The sequence below is a fragment of the Squalius cephalus genome, assembly GCF_949319135.1.
Source record: "Squalius cephalus genome assembly, chromosome: 10".
Classification (NCBI taxonomy): Eukaryota; Metazoa; Chordata; class Actinopteri; order Cypriniformes; family Leuciscidae; genus Squalius; species Squalius cephalus.
In genome coordinates, this window is record NC_137131.1 from 25,226,476 (window position 1) to 25,247,741 (window position 21,266).

The following is a 21,266-nucleotide window of genomic DNA, read 5'->3' on the forward strand; positions in this document are numbered from 1 at the left end:
TACGATAGGTGGCCTACCGCAACATATTTCACTTTACGCAGACGATATACTGTTGTTTATAAAGAATCCCTGTAAGTCTGTTCCACATCTCCTCACTTCAATTACAAGATTCGGGAATATATCAGGTTTTACTGTTAATTGGGAAAAAAGCAAAATGATGACTATTACACCCAGCGCTTGTAAACAATATGTAAGTTCCACCCCATTCAAGATAGCAGAAAACTCATTTACTTATCTAGGTGTCATAATAACAAAAAATTCAAGAGATCTACTTAGAGTCAATTGGCAAAAGAGAATCAGCCAATTAAAAAATAATATAGATTTCTGGAAAACTTTGCCAATTTCAATGGTGGGTAAAATTAATGCGGTAAAGATGGTGAGTTTACCAAGATTCCTCCACCTATTTCAATCTATCCCTTCATGTATACCGCAATCCTATTTTAAACAGCTAGACAAGATAATTATTCAGTTTTTATGGAATTATAAAGTGGCAAGAATTAAAAAACAACACTTACTAAAATCTAAAGAAAAGGGGGGATTTGGGTTACCTTTCTTTAAAGCATACTACTGGGCTGCACATTTGAATATATTTTCTTGGTGGAGAGTTGATTCAACAGATGTAACTTGTGAACAACCTGAATGGCTTAGAATTGAACAAGCCCTTTGCCCTAACTCCTCATTACAGGCACTGTGCAACAGTCCAGGGAAGATTAGTAAGCTTATTTACAACAGCCACTTTGTAATCGGTCAGTCTTTAAAAATTTGGAAACAAATTAGAATATATATTAAAGCCCCTAAGGTATATTTTGATAGCCCTATATGCAAGAATCACTCCTTCATTCCCGCTCTTAATGATATGTTTTTTTCACTATGGAAACGGAAAGGAATAGGCTGCATTGGCTCACTTTATGTGAATGAGCAATTTCTGTCATTTAAAGAGCTCCAATCAAAGTATGAGCTACCAAATTCTCACTTTTTTAGATATCTGCAAATTAGAGACTACGTCAGAAAGTATTTCCCCGACTTTGAACTATTTAAAAAGCACGACAAACTAGAAGAAATAAACAGATTTAAAGCTGGGAATTCCAAAGTGGTGTCATATTTCTATAATCTATTAATTGATCTGCTGGATAGCGACACAACTACAATTAGGAAAGCATGGGAAGGAGGATTTAGGTTACGCCATTGATGATGCAAAATGGGAGGAATGCCTACAAAACATACATGATTGCTCGATTAATACTAGACATAACTTAATCCAATTCAAATCTTTACATAGAGTATACATGTGTAAAACTAAATTGCATAAGATTTTCCCTGAAGTATCACAGATATGTAATAAATGTAAGATTGCAGAAGGTACACTTCTACATTCACTATGGACATGTTGCAACCTTCACAAGTACTGGACTGATATTTTCGACCTACTTTCAAAAGTGTATAAAAAAGAGATAGCTCCAGATCCGATGATTGCCATTTTTGGGGTGATTTCAGTACCTTCTTTCAGTAAATTTGAAAAACAGGGTATTTCTTTATTTATGGTTATTGCAAAAAGACTGATTCTTCAGAGGTGGAAACTGGATATTGTTCCAACATTTGATGTGCTGCAAAGTGAGCTGGTGAACATTATTCATATTGAGAAGTTACGATTCATCAATAACGACAAGCCAGAAATATTTAGGAAAATATGGAAGCCTGTATTAGATTACTTTGAAATGTGATTAATATATACCGGGTCTTATACTTAATTACATATTTGTAACTCTTAATTTACCCATCTGATGTTACCACTGTGATATATCTGGAACTCCTCTATTCTATGTATCAGGAATACCTATCTGTAACTAGAGTTGCTTCACTTTTGTGTATTTGGTATACCGTGCTAATGTTTCAATTTTGGACCTCTGTTCAGTTAAACAAAATAAAAAAAAATTAAAAATTGTAAAAAAAAAAAAAGAAATGTGTCCAATCAAAACTTAATGTATTTTGGTGCAGATCCATCTGTCACTAGATGGCTGGCCAAATTAGGCAGATCCCAACATGGATAATTATGTAACTTGCCCCCGTCCTCAAAAACCATGAACAAATCTGCTCAAGGCAGTGGTGTGGACAGACCTCCGCGGGGGCAGGGTCGAAATTGCATTCCGGGGCGGGGGAAATCACGTTCCGCGGGGCTCCGCAATGCGACCGAAAAGGACTATTTCACGATTAAAGGAGCAGGGGCTCAAAACAAACCCACCCAATCGACAATTCACGCCACTGGCTCAAGGTTAAATTAAATACAATTTTGGTACTGTGTTGGGTTGCCCAATGTAAAATTAGGGTCCTTTTGCAAAACAATTTGAGAACCAAATATCTTATTCATTTACAGGAAAAGTTTATACCAATTTAATTTTTAGTTTTTGTGTTTACAGTTGTGCACAGAATGGTGATTGAATTTTCATCTGTGGGTGAACTAACCCTTTAAGTGTAGAAGTTAAATAATCTTTCTCAAAGATTTCAAATGGGTAAATTTACAGGCTCCTCTCTCCCTTAATAATGAGTGTCATGAATAAAAAATGTGCCAGTGCATCTTTTCATGTGATCAGAGCCTAGACTCTCACAGCAAGAAACGTGATTGTGGTATTGACTAGTGTGGCATCTTTGTGTGTGTGTGTGTGTGTGTGTGTGTGTGTCCAGGCAAGCGTGGGACCTTGCGGTGGACATCTGCCTCTCCCAGCTTCCCACCATCATCGAGGAGGGCACAGCCTTCAGGGTGAGCATGACTTATACTGGCTCTGAGTGAAGATCACAGAGAAAGAGCTATTACCTGATCAGTAATTCAGTGTCTCTTACATCTATTGTTCCTTTTCCTCGTATTAGCACTGTAGTCCTACTTATGATGAATTAGTAGTACAATCTCTAATCATACTCAGTGAATTGTATATTCCCCATTGTTAGTCACTGAATTTAATCTGGTCACACCACCCCTCTGAGTGCAATTTTTTTCTGAATGCTGTTCAGTTTTCTATTAGTACCATGCCTTTTTAGTGTCTGTAGTTAGTTTATTCTAAATGTTTAAACAATATGATATACAGAAATGGAATATTAAGTTAACTTCAACCACAGAAAAAGAAGCTGAAGTTCAGCTAAATGTTTCATTGCCTCTCCCACATTAAGATCTTGTCTAAGTACATTTATTATAGTATTATTATAGTATTATTATTATAACTTTCAACAGACCAAGACAGAAATTATGATGTCATATTCAAACCTTAATTTCTCTCATGGACACTTGGGTAACACTTTATAATAACGTTCAGTTGTAAGTCATTAATGATTGGTTAGTTAATGATGAACTAATCATTTACAGAACATTCATAAATATATACTATATTATATTAACATTTTATGTATGTTTTGTAAATTCTGTTACAAGTCATTTACAAGTGATTAGTAAATGATTAATTATTTACGAAACATGACTGTTCATAAATTATTAATAAATGATATGTTAATTATTGTATGTTTTGTAGATTCAGTTATAAGTCATTTACAATTGATTAGTAAATGATTAACTAATCATTTACAAAACATGAATATGTGTTTCATAAATGTTTAATAAATAGTTTTTTTTTGTTTTTTTTTTGTATGTATGGAGCAATTAGAGGGTGCAAAAAGTGTTGTAAATGCCTTAAATACACGTACAGATCATTTGTAACAGGTAAGTGTAACACATTTACAAGTGATGAATAGTTTACACTTTAGATTAGGGGATGCAGAAAGTGTTGTAAATGATTTATTCATGCGTTTACACATCATTGTGTTGAACACTGTTGCTGACCTGTTACAAATGATCTGTATGTGTATACAAGGCATTTACAACACTTTCTGCATCCCCTAATCTAAAGTGTAAACTATTCATCACTTGTAAATGTGATACACATCATTCGTAGATAGCATTCGTAGATCTTATGCCTTTTTGATTCTTGAAGTGGTAATCTATGAATGAAGTGTAAGACATTTACAAGCGATGAATAGTTTACACTTTAGATTAGGGGATACAGAAAGTGTTGTAAATGATTTATTCATGCGTTTATACATCTATAACAGGTGTTGAACACTGTAGTGTGTACTGCAGTGTAAGTGCTGACTGGTGAGGTTATAGACAGCTGTCTTCTCTGAAACACATGGAGTCTTTAACCACTGTGCACCTGATGTGAGCAAAACATACAAAAAAAATGTAACATCATTCATTGAACATTTATGAAACGCATAGTCACGTTTTGTAAATGATTAGTTAATCATTAACTAATCAATTGTAAATGACTTATTACTGAATCTACAAAACATACATAAAATAATGCACATATCACTTATTAATCATTTAGGAATGCATAGTCATGTTTCATAAATGATTAGTTAATCATTTACTAATCACTTGTAAATGACTTGTGACGAAATTTACAAAACATACATAAAATGTTAGTATATCACTTGCTAATCATTTATGAATGTTTTGTAAATGATTAGTTCACCATTAACTAACCACTGTTGAAAACTTTTTCTTCGTCAAAGCAAGAAACCAGGAGACATTTGGGATCACGTTCAAGAAGTTATTCTTTATTGAGGACTTCACGTTGACGTGGCTGCAGTTCTTCCAAACTAGTCTGACTAACTTAACTTTACATGGTTTTCTTATAGGCATTTCAGTGGGCTGTCCTAAAGGTGCTGACATTACACACAGCCTTAGGGATGACCACTAAATCTAATCATCTAAAGACAATAGAGGCAATTGCCCCCAACTGAGATAATGGTACCCCCCCCCCCCCCCCCCCCCCAAATGGTATAAACAACAAATGGTCACGAGACCTACAACTATGTAACATTCACACACAGTTCAACTCTTAGTTGGAAGATCAAAGACTAACAAAACCCCTGACTATTACAATGTTTAGACAGCTGACTTACAGCTGACTTCTGATCAGTAAATTGATGCCATCATGTTCACCTTGAATGCCCAATACAGTGTAATTCACCTTAGTTTTTCATTTTATAGGCATTCAGTGGGCAGTTCTTAAAATGTTGACCTTAGACACAGTCTTAGAGATGACCACTAAATCTAATCATCTAAAGACAATAGAGATAATTACCCCCGACTGTGATAATGTGATTGAGTCAAAAACAAATGGTACTCCAGACTTGTATCCACATCACATGGTCACAAGAACTAAAGTTATGTAAACATTCACACCTGGATTGCCTCTTAGTAGGAAGGTCAAAGACCAACTGCTGACTTGCAGCTGACTTCTAATCAGTGAATTGATGCCATCATGTTCACCTTGAATGCCCAATACAGTGTAGTTCACCTTAATTTTTCATGTGATATTATAAAGCATGTAGGATCAGCAGATCTTAAACATATTCTTAAATTTGTAATCCCACACCACTTATTAATGACTTACAACTGAACATTATTATAAAGTGTTACCCACACTTGCTAATTGTTAAGCATGGCTCTGATGGTTTTATTTACTATTTATTTTTCCACCTATTCTTGTTTTGTGCTCAGTTTTACTGAATATTAGGTGCAGTAACCTGTTGTTTTGGACATACCTAATGCTGTTACAGCTTAATTTCCCTTCTGAGATTCCCTTCTAAAGTGTTTTCCAATGGCCTGACTCTTGTGACTTTCAGAGATTTGGGAGTTATTGTCTGTTTTGTATAATGGTTGCAGTAAGGTTGAGTTCTCAGCCTGATGTAATTTGTGTTTAGTGCAACAGATGCCATTTCTGGCACTCATATTGCTGACAAAAAAAAAACACACATTCACCCTTGTCTTTATTGTTACTTTTGGGATCCAATCATTTTTATATGCTTGTAATTGTGTGTGTGTGTGTGTTTGTGCAATGTGCATCTGTGTAAATTAGAGAGTTGCTAATGTCCTGTTATTTCATCTTGAAAGTGTGTGGTAGAACTGACAATTTACAGTCTATTCAAAGCTGCTGTGAATCAGAAATCCTCTTTATCCCCTTTATAGCTAATCTATATATCATGCACATCATTTTCCAGTTAAGGTCCGTATTCTGGTTAAGTCATTATTATGAAAAAAGCATTTGCATGCTTCAGAGCTACTGAATATTCTTGTATAATCAGCTTAATCCACTATTTTTCTGTTTTATGCTCTTTTGAATATACTGGAGATACGTTTATTATGATTAATTTCTATTTTAAACTGTAATTTCATTCAGTTACCGATTCTTATGTATGTTCTTAATACACAGTTTAATGAATTGCAAAATGTAGTTCCTGAGAAATGTAACACAGTAAAATGATAGTAAATGGAAAAACAGCAACAAACAAACAAATAAATAAATCAATCAATCAATCAATCAATCAATCAAAAGCCAAAGACCTGTCTGCCTAACTCACATTCACACAGAATGTGAAAAAAGGGGCAGGAGAGAAAGTATTATGTATAAGAACTCTACTGGGATTGTCAATACAGCCATCCTAAACACTTATGTACACTGTTTATGGCTGATTTAACAAAGTGCTCTTTCACTGCTTCACTTGTGTGTGTGTGTGCTTTCTTTTTTTTTTTCTGTATCACAATAGAGTATGTTGGTTTATTCACAGCATAGTCCATTCTTCGCTGAGCAGCTGACAGCCTTTCAGGTGTGGCTGACAATGGGCGTGGAGAACAGAAACCCACCAGAGCAGCTGCCTATTGTCCTGCAGGTAACTTCCAACAAAAACTTTCTCAATAGCTCAATAGTTTCGACATCTAGGGAACTGCCTACCTAGACAGCATTTTTATTTAACATTGATCATTTTATTGACGTGTCTATTCCAAAAGATTGGCAGCAACATCATTCTGCCTCCTAAGAAACCTTATTTTATTTTCATGTGGGCCATCTAAAGCATAAACTATTGTATGTGAATCATAAACAAAATTCCTGTAAAATAGTAGCTCTAGCTCTGTAACCAGTGAAATTTAAAAGTCAACATTTTACAGCAGAATGCTATCATAGCCGAAATTTCAGCGGAAACATAATAATTTAAACATAGCTTTGGAGTTATATTCATTGTAAATTATATTAATTAAAATTATGATTAATTAATTATTCAGAGCGGAGTGCCTAAAACCCCCTTAGCTGTTCTAAATCCACTGTAAAACACGGCTTCAAGGGGCTTATTGCTTTTATAAAACGGTTACTCCATAAAAATATTCATTTTAATATTTATTTTATTCATAAAATAAACACCAGCAACAAAAAAATAATGTTATAATAACCTTTATTTTATAAAGCGCCTTTAAAAGCAGCTTCTCAAAGTGCTGTACACATAATAAACAATTGTTAGAAGCAACAAGAAACACATCAACAGGAAAATCCAAGTTTAAAAAAATATGTCTTAAGTTGACCTTTAAAAATGGCATAAGTCTGAGCTTCCCTAAGTTCAAGAGGTAGAGAATTCCAAAGGACAGGTGCATAGAAAGAGAAAGCCAAGAATTGGTATTTTTTTATTGTAATAAAAGTATTTTTGAAAAAATCTCTCTCTCTCTCTCTCTCTCTCTCTCTCTCTCTCTCTCTCTCTCTCTCTCTCTCTCTCTCTCTCTCTCTCTCTCTCTCCACAAACAAGTCATTCAAGCACACAAAAACCATGCCTTTTTCAATAAAAGTGTTGCTGCTGAAAGTTCCTCACATTTTTTGTTATTTTATTACAAATAATACTCCACTGCCATATTTCCCTTTCACCTGTTAACTACGATAAGTTGTCAGGGGTGGGGAAAGGTAGAATGAAGAAGTGATAATATACCAATTACAAAAAAGAATCAAAAATTTCACAGAACAGCACTGGATACAGTTAATGGGGAAGGTATCACGACAGTAGATTATGGACTTATGAAGCAGCAAAACAAGTGGGTTTATCGAGAGTATACATAAATAGTGATCCGCAGAAATCATTGTACGCAAACGGAAAAAGTAAGCATATGGCGTATTCGTGCTTATGGCACTGACTACACCACTGATGCTAAACAACTTTGTGTTGCGTGCAAAATTGTTGACTATATACAGCATTTTATGTTGCTTGCAAGATTCAGTGGTTGGCTCAGAAGGCAGCTCCGGGGCTCCATTAATTAAAATAGTCATAAATATGACACAATAATATGATTTGCAAAAAGAATTCAATCTAATTGCCACTTGCAACAGAGTGCAAATTTAAAAGTCTTGAACAATAAGTTTGTGTTGTAATAAAAGGCAGGCTATTCTAATAAAAACGACATACAAATACAGCATGCAAAATGGTATTAGTTTTTATTAGAGATCTGATTTGTTTATACAGCACAAACCTCATGACACTCAGGGTTACTGTATACTGTAACACGCACATTACCGTACTCTGTTTTAAATTTAAATTAAATCCTGGTTAAAATATATCTGGCTATCCCACGCACATAAAATACTTTTGTTTTTTAAATGCTATTTCTTATTAGAATCCTCTCTCCTGTTGTTTTTAAGAACAAGCCCACACCATATATTTTATATTGTGAAAAGTCAGACTTTTAAGTATACCTGTTTTGTATAATTCCTTGAGTATTATATTATTCAAATGTTAAAATATTCAAATTCACTACAAAATGTATTATAATTGTTTGTTTAAATGTGAATGCAAACTTTGTATTGTCTCGTATGGTGACCAACATAAAAAGAGTGTTTAAGGTATAGTTCACCCAAAATAATTTTTTTTTTTTTTTTTTTTTTTCTCAAACCAGTGGAAGATATTTTGAAAAACATGTTTTTGGCTATACAAGTCAGAGGGTTCCAATTTGATTTAGTCTTCTTTTTCCTTACATTTTTATATGTAACTTATGCTCCTCTATTATCCTTGTTATCCTTTGTCGCTTTTCATAAAAGCATCTGCTAAATGCAAAAATGTATTGTAAATGTGACATTGGTGTTCAAATACTCTAAAATCTTGCTGTGTACAGTATGTTCCTTTAATTCAGACAGTAGAGTTTGATTCCCTGGGAATGCATAAAACTGATAAAATATTAACTGTAATTTAAATGCTTCCTGATCACATTTATTGTTTCCTGCTGATCATCTCTTGTATTGAGTAAAAAAGTTTGTCACATATTTCTGTGTTTTACTTTAAGAGGTCTGGACTCCTCACAGATGGGCTCAGATTTTCACACTTTTATTAAACTCCGCAGCCAGTCACGCTTTTACAACACACACACACACACACACACACACACACACACACACACACACACACACACACACACCACTTGTAAATGCTGACTAATCTTCCAGTTGGCTAGAATCAGTTAAAAAAAAAAAAAAAAAAAAAAAAAAAAACAGACCTCCCTCATATTCTTCTTTCTATTTTTTCATCTCTCCTCTTCCTTCCTTTCTTCCTTCCGTCCATAGGCCTCGGGGTATTAAGGAACGCCCTGTTATGGCCAAGGTGCATGCTGATAATTTTCAAAGTGCATGATTTGACGTGACCCTGCAATCTATTAATACCTTGATGGCAGGATGACGTATTGTTTTGCCAGGAGATTTCGGGCGTTTCAGAGTTTGTGTGTTTTTGTGTGTGCATCGAGGTGGGCAGTCCTTCTGTTGCGCTCCTTACACAGCATGCTCTGTATCTGGGCAGGCCTGTATCCAGAACCCCTCACCATGCTAAGAGTGTGTGCCACAACTAGATGCTTTAAATACATACACACGTATACAGGGTTTTAAAATGCTGGCATAGGAATATGCAAACTAGAACTGTTATCTAAAACTAAATTTATAGAGATGCACCGATTGATCGGCTGGTGACCGGAATTGGCCGATTTTCACGTGATCGGCCGTGACCGGCGACCGGCCGGTCAGTCTGACAAATGCCGATTTTATGCAGGGTCAAATGCACTCGGGCGCCGCATGATTAACATCGCGCAACATCAGCATCACATGTGCACACGGAACATGTAAAAAACCTCGTGAATTACGTCCGTTCAGACCGCAAGCGCGTATTTTTTTTCGGCGTGCATGTTAATCAATGAGTGCATTCATTCACAACGGGAGCAGGAGCAGCGCGTGAGCGTCAAGCAGGAGCGTCGCGAGCAGTGAAGCGCGTGTTTCGGCGCCGAGTCTATTTGCTGCACTGCTCACGCTCAATTAAAGGGAAAGCACACTTTTGATGGACAAAATAGCCTAAATAGGGTTTCACAAAAAAAGTGCCCAAAATGCACAGAATTTGCGTGTTTTAACAAGAACTGGAGTAGGCTATGTCAGAAAAGAAAACGAAGACTAATATTTATAGAAAATGTACCCATTTAAACTTTTTATTATTCAGTTTGTACAAGTGATTGCAATAGGCCTGTGTGTGTGTGCTTTGAGAAATATCTTTATACTGCAAGGCTATATTTATTTTATTTTTTATTTATATATTATTTTATTGCCATTCCCTGTTTTCATACAGACGTTTAGTTGGCTAAATATATAAAAAAATTATTGTATATTGAATGTGAAAAGGAAATGGTTCTTCCATAACACTGCACTTTAGATGTGTGTGAATTACCCACACCTGGAGTAATTTATATAGTTCTATTTTATAGCGTTTATCTGTTCAAAACAATATGTATATGCAAATTGTAAAATGATCTATTACAGAAAAGATATAAAATAAATATTTGTGTGTGCTGTAAAGTGGTTAGAAAAAATTAAATCGGAATCGGCTAAAATCGGTATCGGCAGGTCAAACTTAATGAAAAATCGGAAATCGGAATCGGCCCAAAAAATTGTAATCGGTGCATCTCTATAAATTTATGCTTCTCTTGATCTCAGTTCTTTTGATCTAAAGGTGTATGCTTAAATGCTTAATTACTTTTGAAAGCTAAAATCAATTTTGCCAACCTATGATTAAAAAAAAAAAAAAAAAAAAAAAAAAAAAAAAAAAACGAACATTTTAAAGGGGTCAGATGATGCTTTTTTAAAAGTTAGATTTAAAAGTTTATTGGCTGTAATAATATGGGTTAACATGCTTTAATGTTCACATACTGTTCATAATTGCATTATTACTTTATTCCAAGTCAGTCTGAAACGCACTGACAGAGTTCCGGTTTCTACAAAGCCCCTACTTCCGAAAAGTGCTGTGATTGGCCATCTGACCTAGTGTGTTGTGATTGGCCTAACACCCCAACCATGTATCAGAAATGTAACGGCCGAGTTTAATTACAAGCTTCAGTTCCCAAGGTTTCTAAAGCAATTGTAAACACACAGCTATGTTGTCGGTTTTACTGTATCAGTTCAATCTCAAGCAGATTGATAGGAACCAATTTTTCAACCACAACTTGAGCAGAAGGTTTACATTTTAACTCTCTTACAGATCGTATCCACTGATTCCTAATTTCATCTGTTTTTGGAAGACACAATATGGCGACAACACTACAATTCACTGAAGCCTGGCTTTTCTTTGTGTGTGCCTTTGGTCGTGTATTATGCTAATATTTCTTATTGTGACAGACATTTGCAGATGTGATATCTTGAATTTGATTTAGGTGCTTTGGGAAGATCTGGAGCAGTGTTCCCTTTAGTGGAAGACTGAGCTTTTTAACTTTGCGGACAAGCGCCCATCATACATGTGAAGTCATTTAGTACTGTTAGTACTGACACTAAAGGTGTCTAGACAGTCATACATCATTGTATCCCAACCTTTCACATTCATCATTATTTCCCTACCTTGTCTTATGTACGGTACCCCTACATCCGTATAAGTAAGGATAACATACACCTTCATCAACCAGAAACTGGTGTTCCTTGTATATCATATTATATTAATATCATTTAGAATGGTCAGTAATGTTATTAAGTAGCTTTAAATATAAAGGATACCGCAAGTTAAAAGCAAGTCTTTCACAGGTTGATGTCCTAGTGCGTGACATCATATTCTGTTTACCATATTCGTAATTTTGCATGACTGAAATTTATTTTGACCACCCCTTTTATCAGTAATACAGACACATATTGAAGTGTTAATGAATCACCACCCTAACCACAGATGTTCACACACACACACACACACAGGTGGGCAGTGATTAGCTTGTGCCAGCCCACAGGGAGTGTGTGTGAGCCTAAGCACCTGGTCAAATGATTATATTAGTTTCCATTGTGCATGGGAATGTATGTCTTCCTGCTTTTGTGTATGTGTGGGTGTGAGACATTTAGGTGATTTCTGTTGGTGTGGAGTAAAATAAATATTGTATCTTTCATTGTATTTCATCCATGGCCCTGCTGTAGAGTTAAACACTGACACACTTTTGTCCTCTCCTCACTGACTCCACTAGCTGTGGAACAGAGCAGAACTTCAGATTAATTTTCTCCCATCTGGTTTCTCTTAGGTCCTCTTGAGTCAGGTACACAGACTGAGAGCACTAGATTTGCTGGGGAGATTTCTGGACCTGGGCCCTTGGGCCGTCAGTTTGGTGAGATGGCAGATAACACACCTCTAACATTTATTTGTTATCTTTCTTTTACTTTAAAGCTTACATACCGTAAAACTTCAAATAATAGCCCGGGCTTCTATTTACCCAAATCGCCGAACTGTACCGGCTTGTATTTGAGACAGGCGTCTATAAGAGACAGGCCTTTAATTTAGTGTTGAGATGTTCAAGCATGACAGTATGAGGTTACCACATTATATTATGTTTTATTTATAATTAATTCGAATGTGTTTAACAAATCATTTAATGTAAGAAATGTCTTTGGCTATTGGCAGCATAAAAAAATACATAAAAAACGAAACGATGTGACAGCAATGGGCAGAACACAAGTTACCGCTAAAATCCATCGAGCATATGAACTTGTTGCCCGAAACACATCAACAAGAAAGAATGAAGGCTACCCTGTAAACAACTGCAATCATGTGATAGAAAATTACTCTATTCATCACTATCATCATCCCCGCGATCCTCAATTACAAGTTCATTGGTGAATTCCTCCTCCACGTCGCTCTCCTCCACTTCTCCCTCTCCAACCTCCACTAACTCTGCCTGCCTTGTTTGCACTAACAGCTCCCGCCCCGATGCACACGGCTCTCCCTCTTTAAAACAATGGATAAGGTGATCCTCGCTTCCATCAGAAGCTACTGTCAGGCCACATACCTAAGGATAACATCCCGAAGTTAATGAAATATATTATCTCCTCTTTCTCCCTCTGAGTCCCTCACACACACAATAGTGATGAGTCGTTCATGAACGGTTGCGTCTGTCACGTGAAATCTAATCAAAACATAGACCAGACGATCTGACGGGTATTAGAAGATCAAATACAACCCGATACTAAAAAACAGACCAGGCCTCTATTTGAGACCGGCCTTTATTTACCCAAACCTGTCGTCACACCAGGCGTTTAAAAGAGACAGGCGTCTATTTGGGACTCGGCTATTATTTGAAGTTTTACGGTAAACTAAACTACTACTTATGTAACTGTATTTAAGAAACCTTTAGATAATACATATGTCAGTCAATTTACATACACCTCCAACCATATGGAATTTGGATGTTAATATAGTTATGCAGTGGCCAGGGTTTGCTGGAATTCGCATACACAATCAAACAATGATATTCTGAACACAAGATACCTGTGAAAGAAAGAAATCTAAATAAATCAATCAAGTTTTTCAAAGAAATACATTGAATTACCTTGAATCACGTCATCCTCTAATCTCTCTCTCTCTCTCTCTCTCTCTCTCTCTCTCTCTCTCTCTCTCTCTCTCTCTCTCTCTCTCTCTCTCTCTCTCTCTCTCTCTCTCACTCTGTCTTTTTGCTCTCTGCAGGCTCTTTCAGTGGGGATTTTTCCATACGTGTTGAAACTGTTGCAGAGTTCAGCGAGAGAGCTCAGGCCTCTTTTGGTCTTCATCTGGGCAAAGATCTTAGCTGTAGATAGTGTATGTAAAACTCTTCATCCCTTGCAATTCAGCAATTGCTTTAACCAAAATTCCACATAGTGTAAATTTTCTAAGCAATTAACATTCAGATACTAATGGCCAGCTAAAAACCTTAAATATATACGTAATAAGAAATTACGTAAAATTGTGGTAAACATAATATTGCTGGTTTCACAGTAGACCTATTAATTTTCATTTTATTTCAAATTCAATAGAATATAATTGTCAGATGGGTTATTGAAAATGAAGGCTCTGACAGTTACCAAACGTTGTTGAATATTTTAAAACAAAAATAAACATTTAAATCACATTTTGATATATGCAAATATCTGCATATGTAATAAAATGGAATAATTTGAAAAGTTTAAATATGTGAAGTTAGAAACATTTTCTTGTGTATTTTAATGACAAAATTTGATTAAGAAAAAGAAAAAAATGTGCATTTGTAAACTTAATTGTAGTACAAACAACTGAATGTTTAAATGTTTCCACAGCAAATCGATTTCTATTTTAGACCGTATTCTATAATGCTATTTTATGAAGGAGTTATGTTTATTGGCTTATACAGTATAATTGATATTTATCTCTTGCATTTTTCCTGATGCTCTAAGTATTTGAGACTTTATTCTGTTCATGTTTTTGTTTTATTTATTTTTTCTATCTAAGAGTTGATAGATCGATCAATCTATGTGTTTTATGTGCATTACTGATTGATCAATATGATTTAGAGATCATACACTCCCAGTTTAGACAGTCCTAGTTTAACTCATGTCAGCTCAGCATTAAGTCATAATTCACCAAAAAAAGACAGAAAATAAATAGAAACAGATGAAAATGCTCTTCTTTAAGATCTCAGAAATGTGTCCCATTTGTAAATTTTAATATATTTGTACAACAGAAACATCAGAAACATTCAAGTTTGTTCCTTGTTTTCGTTTGTGGAAAAACTCATCTATCATCCAAACAAACACTATTAATAAATCAGACTTAAAGTCAGCGTAAATTGCCATTAGAATCCCATTTTACTTTCATGTCATGTCATCCCATACAAAAATGCAGCCAAACCAAATATGAATTTGCTTGATATCCAAGTAGCTATTTGGCTGTTGGTTAACATTTATTCAGTAGGACATTTCAAAGGAAGGATAAATAACTACAACTTTTCTTTGGAATAACATGATGTGATGAATTGTTCACTAGAAAGTAAATACATTTTTCTGATTTTACTGATTTATAAGTGCTACACTAATGTTTTTAATTTTTTTTTGTAATCTTTTTTTTTTTTTTTCTCAAGTATCATGATTTTCTTTTTTAATGCACATTCCTGGTGTAGGAAGGATTAATCTGTGCATGTTATTTCAAAAGATTTTTAATCTAAATTATTGTTATATAACTTTAATAACATTCAGAATGTATTTTTGCAAATGTATTTTGGAGTGTGGCACTGGAAGGGCAGTGGAAGTGAAAGCGGTTTGCCATCTGTCTCTGACAGCAGTGGTTAAGACACCTGCAGAGATAGATGATCATTCATGCACATCCCTCACAGAGACTGCAGCAAATCATACTCCAAAGCTGCTAAACAGGCTACTTAAAAAAAAGAAAGAAAGAAAAGCAGACCTTATTTTACTTATAAATTGAAAAACCCCATACTAAAAACCCATAGGAAAATCTCGACAGAACCAGTGGCACATTATTATTCTGGGTTTTGACGTCATCCCTGCACTACTCTACAGGGATAGGCGGTTTTGCTGTGGTACCAAACTGTACGTTTTTTAAACTTATAAACGATGCTGCCAACTATGACTTTTACTGTCTTGGAAATGTTTTTGTAGCCGTAGCTTTTTTGGATAGCCATTTTATTCTTGTGATGGCAAAGCAGAATTTTTGAAGAAACCGTGATACATTGGTTTATCAGTGAAGTGTCTCACGTGCTGCAGTTAAATTTTCTTTAGGGGAGTATGTAAGTGTTTTATTAGAAAACTCAGATGTAAGAAGTTTGTATCAGGCAGCAAAATTGGTAGAAACAGTTGTCAGCTGTCAGTATGGTGTTTGTTTCATTTTTGTCACGCCTTCAATTCCTTCTCTTTTACACTCGCCTACTCTCCCTCCTGCTCTTTCTCTCCCTCTTTCTTTTTTCTGTAGTCATGCCAAGCTGATCTTGTAAAAGACAATGGGCACAAGTACTTCCTGTCGGTGCTGGCTGACCCGTACATGCCCGTAAGTATCATGCAGATGGTACTGAATCATTTTCCACTTTGTTCAAAACAAAATCTGTTTTGTTAACTTTATCTGCTGTGCTATATTTGCAGAGTTCAAGCTATGGTTTGTTTTTGGTTGGAATTTGTTGCACTTTTGACGAATTAAATCACAGACAGGCAGTGAAATGTACACTATTAATTAAATAAAGTCTTAGACATAAGAATATTTAATTGTTGATTCCCGATTCTTTATTCAGGCTGAGCATCGAACTATGGCTGTCTTTATCCTCGCTGTCATCGTCAACAACTACAACACAGGACAGGTATCTATCTATCTATCTATCTATCTATCTATCTATCTATCTATCTATCTATCTATCTATCTATCTATCTATCTGGCTGGCTGGCTATCTCGTCTGTTTGTCTAAGATCTGTAGTAAAATTACTGTAATAGGATTACATTTAAAATGCAATCTATTCCTGTGATGGCACATCTGACACAGTTTTCAATGTCACATGATCCTTGTAACAAGTTAACTCAAAGGGGAAATATTAATAATAACTCATAATTATCAGTTATGATTAATTATTAGTATTTGGGTCAGTTAATTGGATTAACTTGAGGTAGCTAAATTAATATTACAATCAATTAATCAGTTCCAACGAACTCTTTTGATTATTCATTTATTCTAAGAAAAGTGTATCTTTCATGGCCACCGAAGAATAATTATTTCTTAGCATGTACAGCGCTTAGAGCATGTAACAAGATCAAGATCGTAAAATGGACTTTGTTGCAAGCAGAGAATCAGAACCAAATACATATTGTGCACAAGTTTTATTAACTAAATCACAAACATAACTAAACTAAACAAACATACATACATACATACATAGGTAAAATGGTGAGTGATATGGAACCGGAAGCAGGAAAAGATCTATTTAACTATGAAAAGAACCATCAGCTTATCATTTTCAGAGCAAATTGATACTTGCATGGTCTGTGCAGTGGACACAATTCTTGAAGTGGTTGAAAATTGAGTTCATTGATGGGTCCGTGAGTGTCAAAAGTCACTGTACAAGTTGCAATTGTTTTCTTCTCTGCTGGATGGAGAAGATACTGAACTTGCATGGTTATTTTGACGCTGTTCTCATGGCTGGAGTGCAGATTGTGACCTGCAGGCTCTGAGCCTGCGATGGACTTCGTCCGCATTGAATGAAGACATTGAACTCCTGAGGTTGTCCTTGATGCTGTTGTGGTTGAGAGAGTCCTCTCTCTCCTGAGTGAGCACATGGCTGTGGTGAGTCGAAGCCTGCTGCCCTGGGGTCCCCCACAGTATCAACTTGAAGAAGCAGCAGTTGAGGCCAGAAGAGAAGAGAGATAAGGGCTAATGGAGAAGCTATTTAATGCTGGACAAAGGTCACACCTTTCGGGGTTGGCTCAACCAATAAGAAAGGGGGAATTTCCAAGTGGGAGATTCCTCTGTTGCTAGGATTTATGACGCTATCTCAAGTGTGGTTAGACATCTGCCTTCCCTTTTGTGTTCATTAATGCTCAGATAGATATAATAAACACATACTGCATTCTAAGAGAAGGTGACATGCATTAAAGTCTAAATCATTAAATGAGGATTAATTAGATGGGAGGCATGATACAGGTGGGGTTACATTGACCGTTGGTTGTATAATAAAATACATACCGTAGTATATACATAGTAGTGCACAAGACAGTAAATCATTCACACAGTTTCTGGGATGCATGTTCATTTATAGATCAGTTCATCTATGATTAATGCAGCAAAGTCTGTATTAGAGATTGTTTCTGTCTCCCCCATTGTCTCTGTCTTGAGCACGTGACCACATTTTTTTAACAGCCATAAAACCAACTTATCTGATCATGGTCATGGTAACTAAGACCTTCTTACCCTCACTGGGGAATGGGACCACAGATCCCAGAGTGAAGTTTAAAGATTTGTTGGTACATATACCAAATAATTGTGTCTGATTTGTCTCAGTCGTTACATCCTTCAGAAATGATACTAATGTGTTGTTTTGCTGCTCAAGAAACATTTCTTATGATTATCAATTTCAAAAAGCTGTGCTGCCTAATATTTTTGTGTATACCATTTTTTTTTTTTCAGGATTCTTTGTAAATGGACCCCAAACCTTTGAATGGTAGTGTACACTACTGATCATAAGTTTGGTGTCAGTATGTTTTTTTGTTTTGTTCTTTAAAGACATTAATATTTGTATTCAGCAAGAATGCATTAAATTGATCAAAAGTGAGAGTAAAGATTTCTGTTTAAAATAAATGCTGTCCGTTTGAACTTCCTATTCATCAAAGAATTATTTTCCACAAAAATAATAAGCAGCAACTTTTTTCAACATTGATAATAATAAATGTTTCCTGATCAGCAGATCATTGTACGTATATACAGAAATCATTCTATTATGCTGATTTGATGCTCAGGTAACATTTCTTATCATTATTAATATTATCAATGTTGAAAACAGTTGTGCTGCTTGTGATACTTTTTTCATGATTCTTTGATGAATAGAAAGTTTTCATTGAAGAGCATTTATTTGCATTTATTACATTTATTTATTAAAATTAAAGCATTTATTAAATGGAAAACTTTTCTAACATTATAAATGTCTTCATTGTCAATTTTGATCAATTTAATGCTTCTTTGGTGAATAAATTCTCTCTAAAATCTCTCTCTCTCAGTTTTTACTGTATTTTGATTAAATAAATGCAGCCTTGGTGAACATAAGAGTTTTTTTCAAAAACATATATATTTTTTTAATGTTTCCAAACTAGATTGATATTATTATTTGAGAATTAGGGCCAAGAATTTACTCTCAGAATTGTACGGTGTAATATTTGTTTTAAGTATATTTGTTTTATTTGGTTTGAAAATGTTGTTTATTTTTTTTATTTTTTTTTTGTCCTTGATGATTCATTGACCTCTCTGTCTATCAGGAGGCATGTCTGCAGGGTAACCTGATTGCGATCTGTCTGGAGCAACTCAACGACCCTCACCCTCTCCTGAGGCAGTGGGTGGCAATCTGTCTGGGCAGAATCTGGCAGAACTTTGATTCTGCACGCTGGTGTGGAGTTCGAGATAGTGCCCATGAGAAGCTCTACAGTCTCCTGTCTGATCCCATACCAGAGGTTCTGAAAGTTGGCCAGACTAATATTTTTCTACTATTAGACAATCTAGTAGTAGATTTCTAGTAAATATATTAGGGGTGTAAGAATATATCGTGCCACAATATATCACAATACAAAAATGTATCAATATGTAGGCTATCGTGGATAGTGACAATATTTATTGTGTATAGTTCACCCAAAATGAAAATTTCTGTATGAGAAAAAAAAATCTAGTTTTCAGAGTTTTAGTGTCAGTACTACATTAAACTACTATATGCAATGTTGAATATAATGTATAATAATGCAATGGGGGAATATTTGTGGGTCCTGATAATGCCAAATGTCTTATGTTACCAGTAAAAAGTGGCCTACATTATTTTAAATATATCTAGTCAGTGACAGAGTGCAAGCATATTCGTCTAAAATAATTCTGTTTTTTTATTCTGGTGTCACTATTGTCCTGTGCATTGGGTTACCAGCACCATGTCCAAGCCTATTCATTTAAGCACCCAATTTAATACCAAATTTAGCATTTTAATCAACAGTACATTTTCTGTTAACCTTTTATCTTACAGTATGTCTTGGAGTATTGCAATAATATCGTATCGTGAGTTCAGTATCATGATATGTATTCGAAACGTGACATGAGGGTACTGTTACACCCCTAATATATATGGTTTACCTTTACAGTGCCCTGCAAATTCAAATCTTTAACCAGGACCATTACTCTGCTATAATGCATTACAAACTTTACATAGATTTCTTGGTTTCTCTGTTTTTCTGTTATTTTTAGACCAGGCCTATTCCTGTCCAAAATATGTATCTTTAAATATGGTCAAAAACAGAGTTTTGCCTTTTTACTATAGAAGTACCATATTATAAGCACCATAACCCTAACCATGGCTGTTGTGTGGTTCATGAATGTATTCTGTTGTCTCATTGGCAGGTACGGTGTGCAGCTGTGTTTGCGTTGGGTACATTTGTGGGGAATTCTGCTGAGAGAACAGATCATTCTACCACCATTGATCATAACGTTGCCATGATGCTAGCACAACTCATTAATGATGGAAGTCCCATCGTGAGGAAGGCAAGTTTATTGGAATTTCATTACGGGCATTTTTTTATCAGCATCAGATTCATTATCATTTTCTTAAGTCTGCTCTAATGCTGAGAACTGTGCATTTTAGAACTGAGGCTTGTTATGAATCATGAATATCTCAGAGTGATTGACAGTAGCACTTTCTACTTCCATTTTTTTTGTCCATACGTGAGGTCAAGTCAGTACATCATTTCTTGCCATTAGCATGTATTGTCAAGCATGTGTTTAGAGTACATGAGAGACAAAATTTTCTTACAGATCCTAGTGTAAATTGTACATACAACTATTTTACATTTTAAGACTAACCACAGTACACATATTGTAGGATATTGCAGAACAAAGTACAATATACAATATACACAGTATACATAATACACACATACTGTAACAGTGACGCTGGACAAGCTATGAGACACAATACAGACAGTGTACACAGTACATTGGGGGACATATTACAACACTAATACAACAATATTGGTGTGATGACAGTATGTCATCAATGTGACTAGGATTCCTGAGTGCCATGATGGTGTTGAGAATAGATAGGTTTTTGGAAATTGGATGCAGTTTTAGCAAGTCTATGGAATTATTGCAGTTGTTAAACAACCCTTGAGAAAGTGAAGTGCTGGCTACTGAAGTCAACAACAAAGCAGGTGGTGAGTGATGATTTCTGAAACTGTGTCCAGCCTCACAATGGCAGAGGTCAAGGGAGTCTTACATACTGGGGGAAGATGCTCTTGTGGAGTCTGGATGTCCAGTATCTATTTCTAATCAGCAATGACTGCAAAGAAAATGTGCTATTGTCGGCCTTGTAGATGCTAGAGTTCTTGGATTGTTGGGACAAAAGTTCCAGTCTTTGTCAATGTTTATTCTGACTAAACCTTGGTGTCTTTAT

The 21,266-nt window shown here is 35.4% G+C and overlaps 1 protein-coding gene across 4 annotated transcripts in view; it reads left to right on the plus strand.

The window, feature by feature from the left end:
* rptor (regulatory associated protein of MTOR, complex 1) overlaps positions 1 to 21,266 on the plus strand; it is a 409,250-nt gene that overhangs the window by 249,614 nt on the left and 138,370 nt on the right. For all 4 annotated transcript variants that reach the window (XM_079882549.1, XM_079882546.1, XM_079882548.1 and 1 more), the window contains exons 11-18: positions 2,680 to 2,755; positions 6,619 to 6,720; positions 12,377 to 12,460; positions 13,813 to 13,923; positions 16,066 to 16,140; positions 16,379 to 16,444; positions 19,102 to 19,293; positions 20,219 to 20,359. In XM_079882549.1, the coding sequence (XP_079738675.1) occupies positions 2,680 to 2,755; positions 6,619 to 6,720; positions 12,377 to 12,460; positions 13,813 to 13,923; positions 16,066 to 16,140; positions 16,379 to 16,444; positions 19,102 to 19,293; positions 20,219 to 20,359 (847 nt within the window). The remainder of the gene's footprint in view (positions 1 to 2,679; positions 2,756 to 6,618; positions 6,721 to 12,376; positions 12,461 to 13,812; positions 13,924 to 16,065; positions 16,141 to 16,378; positions 16,445 to 19,101; positions 19,294 to 20,218; positions 20,360 to 21,266) is intronic.